Source organism: Centruroides sculpturatus, unplaced genomic scaffold (assembly GCF_000671375.1).
Source record: "Centruroides sculpturatus isolate CEXI.00-Female unplaced genomic scaffold, Cexi_2.0 scaffold156, whole genome shotgun sequence".
In the NCBI taxonomy this organism is placed as follows: Eukaryota; Metazoa; Arthropoda; class Arachnida; order Scorpiones; family Buthidae; genus Centruroides; species Centruroides sculpturatus.
Window position 1 is genome coordinate 458,251 of NW_019384398.1, and position 14,356 is coordinate 472,606.

General features: G+C 32.5%; 1 protein-coding gene across 1 annotated transcript in view; it reads left to right on the top strand.

The window, feature by feature from the left end:
* Positions 1–14,330, top strand: part of LOC111618499 (sulfhydryl oxidase 2-like) — a 31,781-nt gene extending 17,451 nt beyond the window's left edge. Inside the window, exons 5-9 of the mRNA XM_023360038.1 lie at positions 846–1,007; positions 1,090–1,225; positions 1,300–1,416; positions 1,478–1,616; positions 13,404–14,330. Coding sequence (XP_023215806.1) covers positions 846–1,007; positions 1,090–1,225; positions 1,300–1,416; positions 1,478–1,616; positions 13,404–14,002 — 1,153 coding nt within the window. The 3' untranslated portion in view covers positions 14,003–14,330. The remainder of the gene's footprint in view (positions 1–845; positions 1,008–1,089; positions 1,226–1,299; positions 1,417–1,477; positions 1,617–13,403) is intronic.
* Positions 14,331–14,356: the final 26 nt, after the last annotated feature.

Here is a 14,356-nt window from a genome sequence, read left to right on the forward strand (position 1 = left end):
TCGTAACGGTCATCGACAGACGGTTGAAAGTGGCCGTTGGCTTTTTGAAAGTACAGCCACTGATTGGTCAGCAGACAATTACGCCACACAGCATGATTTGCATAAGACTATGGCTTGGAAATCACAGATTTGCATAACGTTATGGCTGGTGATGGTCGGCCGGGAATCACGCCACATGACATTTGCATAGTGCTACAGTTCAGTAAGCACTAATTGGTCAGCGAGTCCGATATTGACGCTATAAAAAGACAACAGTTCGACACACCGGATATACGTCACTCTCGTTTAAGTTCGACATGGGAATTTTTTTTTGTTCAATAATAAATGTGAATTCTTCCTCCTGGAAAAAATAAGACATTACCTGAAAATAAGACCTAGCGCATTTTTCAGAGCAAAAATTAATATAAGACACTGTTTTATTTTTGGGGAAACACGGTAGTAAAATAATTTTAATATTAATAATAATAATTTAGTAACAAATTCATTCATAGTAAAATGTACTCGCGGGCCGTAAAAATTATTTGGCGGGCCGTATACGCCCCGCGGGCCGCCAGTTGGACAGCGCTGGGTTAAATAATAAATCTGATTTAAGTAAGGATTTAACAGTATGTTTTTAATTTTTGGAACCTAACCCTCCTTTTTGCACTAGTTCTTTGTTTTGTATAATACAGATTCGCAGAACACTGCAATTTTTTGGAACGTAAGTCCCGTGTTATATGGGGGTTAATTTTGCATTATAATTTTACTGTGACAGTTTTCAAACTAAAAAATGGCCCAGAGTTGCACAATAGAAGAAAATATTGTATATATATAATAATGATGAGCATGAGTAATTAATAATCTTTTAGTGTAAATTTGATTTTGTTTTTTTGTTTTTTAAGTGATCAAGGCAAAGATAATTACAGGGAAGCATTTCTACAAATATTGAATCCAAAATTATCACAGGTCCATGTTTTACCAGATGAATCATCACACATAACTATATCTGTAATGGGAAATGATATTCAGTAAGTTTATTTTAGAGTAATTGATCATAGAATAAAAAACTCTAAAATAGTTTGATAATATTACAGAATTTCTACATTACAGATATTCTAACAATGTTTATATGGGAGATTTAGAAAATGCTTTGAATTATTCATTACGTCAAGAAGTTGGTGTACATGAAGTATTGAGAGGAGAGAAGCTGAATGCACTTAAAGATTTTATCAGTATTCTTATCAAAGTAAGAAGAAAGATCAAATAATTTTAGAATTAAAATTTTTAGTATAACAATGACTGATTTTATTTTATATTTAGTATTTTCCAGGTAGATTGCCAATAATGAGATATTTAAATAAACTATACCTTTGGATTTTAGAACAAAAATCTGAAATTAATGTTGAAAAAATGATGGAGAATATGGTCCTTCTGCAAGTTGGTATATATTTGTAAAATTGTATTTTGTTTTCAGAATATAAAATATATTTATTTTTAGAGTAAAAAAGCATATTTACCACCAAGACGTGACTGGCAAGGTTGCAAAGGAAGTAAGCCTGGTTTTCGTGGATATCCTTGTTCTTTGTGGATGTTATTTCATACACTTACAGTTCAAGCTTACTATAAATATCAAAAAGGTAATTTTTCTTAAAAATTTAATACATGTGATTATGTGTTATAGTTACATCATTTAATTTTGCTTTGAAGTGACTTATACAAGCAATCTGTGTTTTTTTACAAACAGTAAAAAAAGTAACAATGTTGAATGTACACTTTCAAATACACTGAATGCTTACAAATGAAAATTTTTATTTTTTTATATTCATATAAAACTATACTGCACTCCAATGGTTGAAAAAGGGTCCTGCACAGTTGTGGTATTTGCCATTATTCCACAACTACAAATCTGAAACAAACTTTGTCTTTTATCATTAATAGTATTGAGATTAAGCAACCCTGTTATGTTATATATATTCACATTAGCAATGTCTTAGATTCCATTTTACCAAATATTCTTCTTGACTTGCTCCATGTATATGATATTGATCCAATGATTCATTCATAGCTCAATAATTACTTTTTGCTATGAAAATTCAAAACCACCTACTGTATTTTGATTTTACATTTCTCAATTTTAGTTCTTTATGTGGTGTTCAACAATGATCTGTTCTTGGTGGCCTTTGTTAATATATATTCAGAATAATCTTTGCCATATTAAATTCCACCTTGTAGCTTATGCCAATGACACAAGAAATTTTTATCTGATATTTGCTTGTGTGACTTCTGCAAATTTAATGCAGTTGTTGAAAAAAAATTAAACAACTCCAATAGAAAAAACACTCCTTGTGAGAATTAGATTGGAGGTCACCATTTGTGATAACAATTAGATGGGAAAGTTGACACGTAGGTGTCAAGAATGCACCATTATCATCAACATTTGACAATCATGTGACTTCTTTTACAACAATTAAATAAAAGCTCTAACCCCAGAAGCTCGGGGCGATCCAAAGGAAGTTATACTTGCCAATGTGTGCATCTTGTCTCCTGGACCTCCACATAATGGACTCAAATGGACAGAAGGAGAAGATATCAGTAGAAGACAAGTATGGAAGTTCAAAGCCATGGTCTATCGCCACACTAAAGTTCTACGCTGGACTGTGATTCCTACGAACCATTCGGCGCATACCGTTTGTTTCCTCAGAGGTATTTTTTATTAGAGCATTGTGAACGCTCTCTCGCTCCAAGAATAGCTTAGCTGCTAAAAGCTGCCCCTTTGTATATATATCTCATATTTAATCGCATTTAACCAACTTTGTTAAACAAAGGTTGAACAAATAACCTTAGTTATTCAATAAATGCTGTCTTTGAAAGGATGCCTGCCGACTTGCTCACCTCCCTTAAGAAGGGATTAACCCTTGGCCCACAGTATCTCACGCTTGCTAAAAAACATATCTGAATCTACAGAAAAATATATATTTCTTTAGACTATACATACAAAGATGAGTCAAAATCCCTTCAGTCCTTTCACACACTTTTAACTTTTTTGCATTTTACGGCAGACAAATAGCCTACAATAAAAGGTCGACTCTGCCGGTGGAATTGTTATTACCTCAAACAGCATGTGAAAGGACTGAAGGGATTTCTACTCATCCTTGTATGTACAGTCTACAAAAAGATATATTTTCCTTTAAATATGTATTCGTCCTGGCAATTTTATTTAATACAGTAGAGCATCGATTAACTGTCACCTCAGTTAACCGACCGTCCTAGTCGGCAGATTTCAAATGTCCACTAGTGATGTGGCGCTACAATATTTTGCTATGTCTTGGCTACTTTAATATTATTTTTACGTGTTTTAGCTGGCAACACTGGATCGACCATGAAAGGGAGCAAGTATTTAAATGAGGCTTAATTTTCTAATTTTTAACGATACAATAGCAATGATTATTATTTTAAAAAATTTTTGTTAGGCTTAACATCGATGAAAATTCAACATGAAGTAGATTAATAGCGATATACTAATTACATGGGATATAATAATATACTACACTAATAATGGATTTTTTCATACTTTTCGGTTATCCAACTTTTCAATTATCCGACCAACCCCAGTCCCCAATTGAGTCAGATAATTGAGGCTCTACTGTATTTGAATCTGCTAACCTCAGTATTAATATACAGAAAACTGTGTTTTACTTTAATTTGTAATTCTCCTCTACCTACTTTTTCCATTGACTATTCCTATTAATTACATTTATTCCCAGATCATTGAATGACTGATACTAAACTTACTTTTTAACAGGGCTGTGGAGTCGCGTAAAAATCTACCGACTCAGACTTTTCCTTACCATCCGACTCCGACTAGGGGTGGACTTGTTACCGAAAGAGACACGGAAATTTTGATGTCATCACGTGACTTCAGAATAAAAGATTCAATAAATAGAGTTCTAATAAAGATAGAACGTAGAAACCTTTTATTCCAAAGCAATATATAAATATAGGCCTATATTCAATAACTTTTACTTTTCCAGCTGTTATATATAACAGAGGAAAAGTGTAGCGCTCAGTCAAAAAATGACCCTTCAAAACTTTTACATTTTTGGACTCAGGATACCTTGAAATTTCGAGACATGCAAGAGATTCGAGGTTTTTCTATATGTGTGGATGTTAGACTGTGTGGGGGGGCATGATTTTGTTCACTCTGTTTGAAGCCTAATAATTTCTGTGGTCAGAGTGGTCAAAATCAGAGTCAGATGGTTTAACACAGTAGTTAATTATTAAGTGTCAAAGTGGTTGAACTAAATCGTGTCCCCATATACATTCTAACATCTTAGGCGAGAACATCTTAATGGGTTTTACTATACTATTATAAAATGACAAAAACGTTTACTTTGAGGGTAGAAACAAATTTTATTTTTTTTTTAAATTTTGAATGCTAATAACGAGCAAAATATTCATAAAGAGATATGACACGACCACTTTTATATATTCACCCTGTCGACCTTTCATTAAGAACCAAAATTTAATAGTATTAATGTCCCTTTATATGCAAGCTACAGTGCCACATTTCGTTTCTTAAACTTTACCCATTCTGAGATATTGTTTAATATCTCAGAACAGAAAATAAAAAAGTTAAACAAATTAGACACCAACACATACACGCACACGAATTTTTCCTCTGAATTTTTATTGACTTTTTGAGGGGTTCGAGAGGTCTCCAAACATGTAGATTTGCAAAAAAAAACCTGGAGGGTCAAATTTGACACGATTCCAATACTTTTCCATTTTATATACATAAGAAGTTGGGAAGTAAAAAGGAGTCGGAATCGGCGGATTTTTTGACGACTCCGGCTCCAGCTAAAATACCAAAACTCCACAGCCCTGCTTTTTAATTTAAAATCTTAAGATATCGATATGGTTTTTAAATCTCTGGCTATTAAGACACAGGTTTATAAAATTGTCATAAAATTCCATCTCATCTAAAATTGCATTAAGAGCTGCCTTTTTATTATTATTATTATTATTATTAATTTTCAGTCTTGCATTGATTATCCATTTGCTCTATAGCTGTATGTTCCTTTTTGGAAAAAATTGCTAGAGCTCGATAAAATTTGCATAATTAAAAGATATGTTACTTACCATATGCTCAACAACAAAATAAATCCTAATATTTCAATTGCTTGCTTTATTTTGAATTTTTTAATAGTTTTATTTATTATGATCAGCTATTTTTACTTATTTATTTGAAAAACCTACAACCTATATAATGAGCCCCAACATATCCAGGACATACTGCCCATGAAAAATTGAACCTGAGCAAGCAATCCAGGAGTTTGGTTGATGGACAGATGGCTGAGGCAGTTGATGCATTAAGATGCCTTATCTGTGGGCAATGTTATTCACTACAAAATTTGTTCAACACAGACTATTTTGAAATTCCATATATTTTCATCTAGCCCTTCTATTGCAGGAGTGTTTTAAACTGTCAGCAAATTAATTATGAATAGTACATAAAATACTTAAAAATGACATTACATTGACTACAAATAAAATATTTGGGAATTATCAGCATAAAAATAAAAAAAGCATGTTGCATTTAAATAATACCTAAAAGAGAATGAAAGGAAATTCTCTCCATTTCATTTCACTTGTTTCCTTTTGAATTAGGGATTTCTTAAATGAGGAATTTGATTCACTGCATTTGTGTTCTAAGGAGATGAAGTCGAATTAGCATCAGCAATAGAAATATTTTAAAAATAAATGCATTGAAATGGCAAAACATAATTGATTTAAGGTTTTCAAATACAGCCATTGTCAGAATTGTCTTTAATATATAATACTTGCTACTCAATCAGATAAGATCTTATGTGGAAAATTACCCTCTGTTTTGAAAATCGAAGTTTAATTGTATTGCAAGATTCAGGATAAATAATAGAGCTGACAATTTAATTAAATAAATTCAGCAATATCTGCTTGTCATATGGGATAACAATTTTCCAACAAATTTTTAATTATATTCTTGTCAGGTGAAGAATTTGAACTCTTCTTACTAATTGCATCATTAATCTACTTAGTCTACTTTTAGCATAGTCTAAATTGCAGCAATTCAATAAGTGGGAGGTGGAAGTGAAAATATAGAGAATCTATTGTAAAAAGAATAATTTGTATTAACTTAATCATCTTATCAATTTTGGGATTCCTTTGAAATTTACATATAGTGGATCAATAGATGCTTTCTTAATCTGATTCTCTCAAACTTGATCAGTTAAATTGTCTGAAAGTATTCTGGTTATTATTGTGGAAATCATCAGCTATTGATATTAAAATCACAAATTACACAGCCATAAATCTAAAACAGTGGTTTCCAAAGTGGGCACTATTGCCCCTGGGAGCAGTGAGTAAATATATGGGGGCAAAAAGAAGCAAGTGGGAGGCAGGGGCACTGGAAGAAGGGTAGTGAACAGTAACCATAGACAAAGGTCAGTATTACTGAAAACCCTACAGATTAAGGGTAAGAAGAAACATTGCATTTGTTGTCAACATCTGGAAACCATTAATACAGTAAGGACACAAAAGGTATATTCATAAAGTCAAATGAGTTAAACATGTTACTAATGAATCAGTCAAAAAGTAGTAGTCTCGCTCAGTGTGCATGCTCTGTGGTGATGTTTCAAACAAAACTCTCTAATGAAGTTCACAAAGGAAGGAGTTAGTTTACTTCATTAAGAAAATGATGCCAGGTGATATCAATGTTTCTAAATCTACTCAAGTGTTTTAAATTGTAGATTAAAAAGTGAAATGATAGAAATAACTGTTAATCTGAAGCAATCGAAGAAAAATATTATGGATAAGACTGATTTTAGAAGTAGACTTTTCAACCAATTTGTTTATTCTCATTTCCTTAGCCATTTCGTTATAATGATGACGACATGCTCGTTTAACTCATTCAACTTTTTCATGAATCTCACACTTTGGGTATGTTTGTAAAGTTTTTCTAAGAATATGTCCAAGCCTTCCTCACACAAATGAAAATGGATTAGGGGATGTTAGGTATAACTTTTTCAAGCCACCACCACCCTTTGGTTCTATAAAGTTTGGAAAATCACTGATCTAAAATTTGTTCAGAACAGATCAATAGTTGATTTTACCTGTTTTTTATATTGAGTAAAATTTATAACCGTACATTTTAAAAGCGTAATGTCTAATATTTGAAATTAGATCATTAACAAATTCTAAAATTTATTTACTACCACCCAAATTTTTGTTACATAATTGTAACAATCACAGATACTGTCAGAGTTTATAGTTGTGGTAAAAAAAAAGAAACCTTAGTCAATATTACTCAATCAATTATCATATATCATTATTTACATTTGAATTGATTTTTGACTACTTCTATAAGTAACCATTTAATTTTTGTGTAGGTTTGTTTTTCTATAATGTAATTTTTTTTTAATTAAAGCTATCATTGCACAATTTTTTAAGGTCATAAAAATCACCTCCTTATTATAATACTATTACAGAAGTCTTTAACTAGATCGGCTGATAAAAACACATGCTGCTACTCAACCAACTTATTCGCTTGCTTCTCTCTAACAAAAGAAATTTGGATATTATTCAGTCTGTTTGCAGTATTTGTGTTTGGTTAAAAATTTAACCTTGGAAGATATGTAATGTATTCCTAATTCTAAAAACTTTTTGCTTGAATAAGGATAATCAATATACAACTGTTCAAGATAATTTACTTACAAATTGGTTAAAGATAAACTAATAATGCAGTTTTAACTTTATTTATATTAGAAATTTATTTTAATTCCAGCAAATGATGGCACATTAGTTAGCCAGCTAGTTTATTTTTACATCTTAAAGTATCTTAAGAAATCTCAACAGATTTTTCAGAAGAGAATTCAAGTTCTCAGTTATTTTGTTCATCTAATAAAGCTGATTTTCTTCTGTAAAATTTGTTAAATCTATATTAAGAGGTGTACCGGTAGCTTTTCAAAAATAAATTCTCTTAAATTAAGAAACCTACCTTGGTTAGATGTTGACGATTTCAAGCATAGAACTCCAACAATAAAATGCAATATCAATACTAATTTGAATAGTTAATTTACAGCAAAAAACATAAGCTGCTAAACTTTCAAAAAACACCATTTATGTTTTCTTCTAAAAATTACAGCATCCATAAAAAAAGTTGCTTGAAGAAAAATCCACTGTAAAGATATCATGTGAAATGCTGAAATTTCAGCCATTTAAATTTTGCGTAAGAAAGATCTTAGCATAAGCATGGTGAATAATTACGTACAAAAATCTGTTTTTAATAAAAACCAGATTGAGGTTTTTTTCAAATTTTATTATAAAAATTTTCTTGTTAAAAATATTTTTTAATTTAATTTGTATTTGAATTTTAGTACCGAAGGCCGTAAACAAATAAATTTCAGTGGTTTAGAACTAGATGACAATTTTGAAAATTTTTAGGAATCTTTACCATAGATCGGACAAGGGCCTACTTGAAGGAGCAGTGAACACTTACAAGCATCTGTTTCAAAGGCTTCTCAGAACTCTTGACTTAGGGCATACTGGTGGGTTCCACCTTCGTTTTTTAACTATGTCTAATCTGATGAATGAAATGGACAATTTTTGTAGTGTAATATATAAATGACAATTTGGGCAAAAAAGGTCCTGAAGTAATAATACAGGATAGATCTGATTTTGAATACTGATAAAAAAAAAAAAAAGAACACACCAAATGTGTTAAAAAGCATGGTGCTTACTACATTGACGATGTAAAATTATATCTGAAAAGGACATTTTCAAATAATACTTGAATCTGAATGTTTTGCAGTTTGAAGACACTGTTTATCAAGATTCACTTTTGGTCAGCAATTTCATCAAAAATGGTGCCAGCAGATGGACATCCACAACAAGCTACCATTTTAAAAATGTACACAGCATGCCCCTTTCAATTTTGCTATATTAAAAGGATGTAAGGAACAATAGTGACCAACCAGTATGCCCCAGTGAAGAGTTCCGATAGGCCTTTGAAATAGATGCTTGTAAGTGTTCACTGCTCCTTCAAGTAGACCCTTGTCTGATCTACGGTAAAGATTCCTAAAAATTTTCAAAATTATCATCTAGTTCTAAACCACTGAAATTTTTCTGTTTGAATTTTAATACCAAAAATTTTTCTGACATACATCTTGTGTGTCACATTTTTTAATTTGCAATTTGACAAAAACAAAAATTACAATTTTCCTATTTTCTAACCTCAAAATTTAGTCCAGTATTGGATGGGTTGATCCATTATTTATTTTTCCACTTTTATTATTTAAATGAAGTTCAACATAGTTACCTCATTCCTTCCCAGTGGAACATGTTCAGCATTTCTAAACAAAATTTTTGTTTTAGTAATAAAAAAAGGTATTAATATTTTTTAATGGTGAGTACCATTTACAACTGGCAGACAATGCAAATGTATACTGCAAATTTTTGCTTAAGAAAGGTCTGCAAAACCATAAAACTAAATTTAAAATGTTACAAAATGCAGGATGCTCTTCTTTACACCCTCAACTGAAATTCCACCTTAAGTCCATTAGATTCTTGTTCATACATTGGAATAAAGATTAGTTTACCCCCAATAGAGACTCCTACACTGAGACATGAAAGAACTTTCAAGGAACTGTTAATCCCTTCGAGGATTCCTTGACCTTTTATTTCCTTTTGTTAATCCACAGATCTTCTCTAACAAACCAGTGTAAGTGTGAAAATTTATATCCTGAATTTTCATATTAGTTCAATGGGTTTTGCATAAACAAGGGTTTTTTTTTTTTTTTTTTATATTAGAAATTTAACTTTCTTTGAATGATTCCATTTTGAAGGTTTTTCAGTTCATGTACAACTGGTAAGATAATCTTTTATATCTCAAAAGATCTGGTCTATTATGGAGCAGATTTTGCACAAATCAGTTTAATATTTTCAGTAATAAAAAATTCTTTCATATGGTAAATGTTCATGCTGACAAAGCTTTTGTTCAGTTTTCTCAAAATGTTAAGAATATTTTTCAAGAACCGTTTGAGTGGACAGGATACAATTTTCTAAGAAATGTCAACATTTCATATCTTAGGTGAAATATAGTAGGCAAATAACCAGTATAGGCACTCCCTACATCTTTAAATTTAAACTTTGAACTTCAGAATCTACATAATGCCATGCCATAAGGGGCAACAGAAGTCAGTCTTTTGCAAATAATAGCGAGGTTGAGGCCAAAGTTTTAAACACGAAAACGTGTACCTTGGATGTTCAGAACCGCTTTCCTGTAAGCCTAGAAGTTTGACAGTGGTGTTTGGAATGTCAAGCATGATTCCACTGACTATCCAAACACCATTGTCAAACTTCTAGGCTTACAGGAAAGTGGCGCTGAACATCCGAGGTACACATTTTAGCATTTAAAACTTCGGTCTCAACCTCACTAATAATTAACTAATATGGGCTTATTTCTATTGCGTATTGTCATTTTTTGTTTTTGTGCAAATTGCAATTCCATTGCTGCTCATGAGGTGGCATTGGAGCAACAGTATTTTTTTCTAATCATAAAGTTTATAAAAATTGCAAACAATAGTATATCTAGCAGCAAAAGTAAATGAAAGATCTATCACTATACTAGACATTTTAGTTTTAAAACAAACCAATATAAATATACTTTTATTCTATTATGTATGTGCCATTATTGTTATCTAAGAGGGAGCTTCATGATTCTCTCTTCGTAGAACTTTCCAGTTTTTTTCCTGGAAAAAATGATACTTTGTTCCACATGGGTTTTGCAAACTTCCAAAGTTTTTATCATGAAGGGATTTCTGCAGAGAACAAAACAAATGGTAGTCCAACGGGGCAAGGTTGGGTGAATGTGGGGGGTGGGGTAAAACATTCTAGCCTAATTCCAATCATTTTGGGCATGTTTGTAAGGACATGTCAAATGTTGGTCTGTCATCATCTTGATGAAAAACAATGCCTTTTCTATTGGTCAGTTCTGGATGTTTTTCCTTAATTGCCATGCTTATTGTTCCCAACTGGATAAACTGTTCAGGATCAATTGTTTGCTTCTGTGGAAGTAGCTCAGTGTACAGGATTCCTTTCCAATCCCACCAGACTGTGAGCATGACCTTCTTTGGATGAAGACTGGTCTTTGAATTTTTAATGGTGGTCCATTTTCTTATCCCATGATTGCTTTCGGCTGATGTTATAAACCAGTGGTAGTCAACTCTGTCCCTACTACCCACTAGTGGGCAATTTGAGCTTTTGTAGTGGTTGGTAGGGATGCTGAAGCTACTGTTATCACTGCGCATCTATGACTCACTGACGGAGCAGGTTGTACTGTAACAGTGGCCATCACTCGAGTTGAGCTCGTTTTGTGGTGGTGTCAGCATTGCCAGATTTTTTACATCAGACTTGAAAAAAGTAGCTAAAAACTTGGCACACTGGCAAAAATTTCTGTATATTATAAACATATGCAAACGATAAATTTAACTACATATTTTACTAAACTGCCACTCAAAAATTACAAGTACTTTGTAGTTGCACTAAATTAACTTACTACAGTGGGCAGTTGGAAAATTTTACTACCAACAAAGATACAAAAGTGGGCGGTAGGTATAAAAAGGTTGACTATCCCTGTTATAAACAATCCACTTTACATCACCTGTCACTAAATGCTTCAGAAAAGGGCCATTTTCATTTCTCAAGTAAATGACAAATGGAAATGCAAACCTGTAAGTTATTTTCTGTTAAGACATTTGGATACCTCAAGATTTAACGATTCGTGTATCCAAGCTTCTTTAGATATTTGGTAACTTCACTATGTCTGCAATCTCTTGAGTTGTGTAATGAGGGTTGTCATCCAATAATGTTTTGATCTGGTCCTCTTCAAGGCCAAAAGTGGTTTGCGGTGGAAGTGCTGTAGCAGAATCATAACATATTCCTTTTTCTGTTCTATGGTAAAGGCAAAAAACAAGTGTCAAAAATGCACGTCATTCGCATCCATTTTCACAATGAGACAAATTAAACAATATTTGAATAAACTTACCAGGTTCTTTTTTGTAATAGGTGCATCACAACTGTCGGCTTTCAAAAATTGCTATGAGCTTTCCGAATAACCCAACAGAACAAAGTTTATTAGGTGAAAAAAACACATTTGAAACATCTGCCACTAAGCAGTATCAAGTGGGTAAATGAGTGTAATGTATTGTATTAAGTAAGTCGAAGGATCAAACACTAAGAATATGTCGATAAATTCTGCATATAAATGTTGTTTTTCACCTTACAAACAGGTTAGGTTCTCTGGGTATGAAAAATCTTCTGGAACTTGTCAAGGGAACACCCATAGAATCACAGTTGGATATATCCCCAAATTTTGCTGCTTATATAAAAAACTATCAAAGGAGTCAGTTTTTCAAACCACAATCTCTTCCATTAAATTAGACTGAGGGTAGTATGTTATTGGCATATGAAATAAGATCCATTAGACAAAACCAAAGGAAATTAGTGTTATAATTAGGATTGTTTTGCTAATTTCCTTTGGTTTAATAATAATATACTCCTTTTGATTAATTATATCTGCAAAAAAAATTTTACTACAAAAACTAGAGAAATTGGATATAGTTATGTCTTAATGGGAAAGTCTATTTACTAAATTAGTCTGTAATAGCTAACAAAATTCAAGTTATCATTTCTTGATAGGTGTTGATATTTTTGGCCTATTCATAACTCACTAATGTCATTAATTTTCACCACACCATTCCAGCGGGTTTCTTTTGCTATGTCATTTCTGACCAGCAAAACATTTGGGTATTTGGAAAACCTGATATTACAGTGTCAAGCCATAGGGTGATTGAAAATATTGTTCACTGCACCAGAAAACTGACTAGTTATCAACTTGTAAATTAAAATAAGAAACATTGTATAATTCTCCCAATGTCTTGACTTGAATTATGAATTATTTCAGTTGCCATTACTGAATAATTTAACATATTTCAGATATTTATACAGGTGTTCTAAAGTTTGTTGGTTCCATTAAGGATGCTTAAAAATTGTATGCAGACAAGATTCCAATTTTTTTTCTCCGTTTGCTCTGGTGAATTCTGTCTCGATAAAATATAAGACAGTTAATTCAATAATTTGAGTGCCCATCCGATTGTCCGGAGTCGCAGGTAATCCAAAGTTTGTAGCCAAAAGGAGGAATTACTTAGTTACAGAAAGTGTTTAAGGTTCAACTAGTATAAGCTATAGCATTGTCATACCTTTGAGAAGTTGTAGAATAGTTCAGTTATTAAACTGTATTTACAATAAACAATTATTTTACCTAATGATATAACAATTTAGAAGAAATTTATGCATAACCATTTTATTAATGGAATTTGTATTTATTTCAGGTATCGTGAACGACTCTCGCGAGGCACTCTTTGCCATTCGAGGATACGTCAAGTATTTTTTCACTTGCGCAGATTGTTCGGAACACTTCCAAAATATGGCAAGCAATATGGAAAACGAACTGCAAAATCAAGATGACACGATACTGTGGCTCTGGAAGGCGCACAACAGGGTCAATGGGAGACTGGCCGACGACTTAAACACCAATGATCCCAGGCATCCAAAAGTTCAGTTTCCTCCCACCAAACTGTGTCCGGAATGTAGAGACGACAAATCTGAAACCTGGAACATTCCAAACGTGTTAAAGTTTTTGGGCCGGTTTTACGGAAGATCCCACATCGTGCAAGTCAAAGACTTCACACAGTTGGAAAGACGGGAAAACCACTATTCCATTTTGTTCGACGACACGAACGTAAAAGTATATAACGAAAATAGAATGCTGGGGAGTTGGAGATTTAGGTATTTTAACGGAATGGACATCAGTCTGTGCATAATGCTCTACATCGTGTCCGCTGTGTTAATGATCATCCTGTATTTTCTGTTTGCATTAAGACGGCGGAAATATAGGGCCCAGAAGAAAACTTTCGTCGCGTATCCGTGACCACCAACACAGTCTTTTGATACAGCCATTGCTATTGTTAACCTGGATAATCAGAAAAATACTTAGTTTCCTACTTAGTAGCTAGCTACTTGATTTTCGTTTTGTTCAAACATTCCGCATTTGTCTGCGTAATGTACAGTAGAATCTGCTTATTGTATTTGTATTAGGTAACAATAAGCAGAGTCTACTATACCTTAATTCTAATTTGACAAAATGAATGAAAAAACTTACCTTGTAAATGTCGCAGTATGACACACTAGTCATTACTTTTTTAACTGTACATATATCTCTTAACTTATAACCTTGAAAATAAAAAATTTATTACAGACACGTCAAAGTCTGCATTCCGCAAAA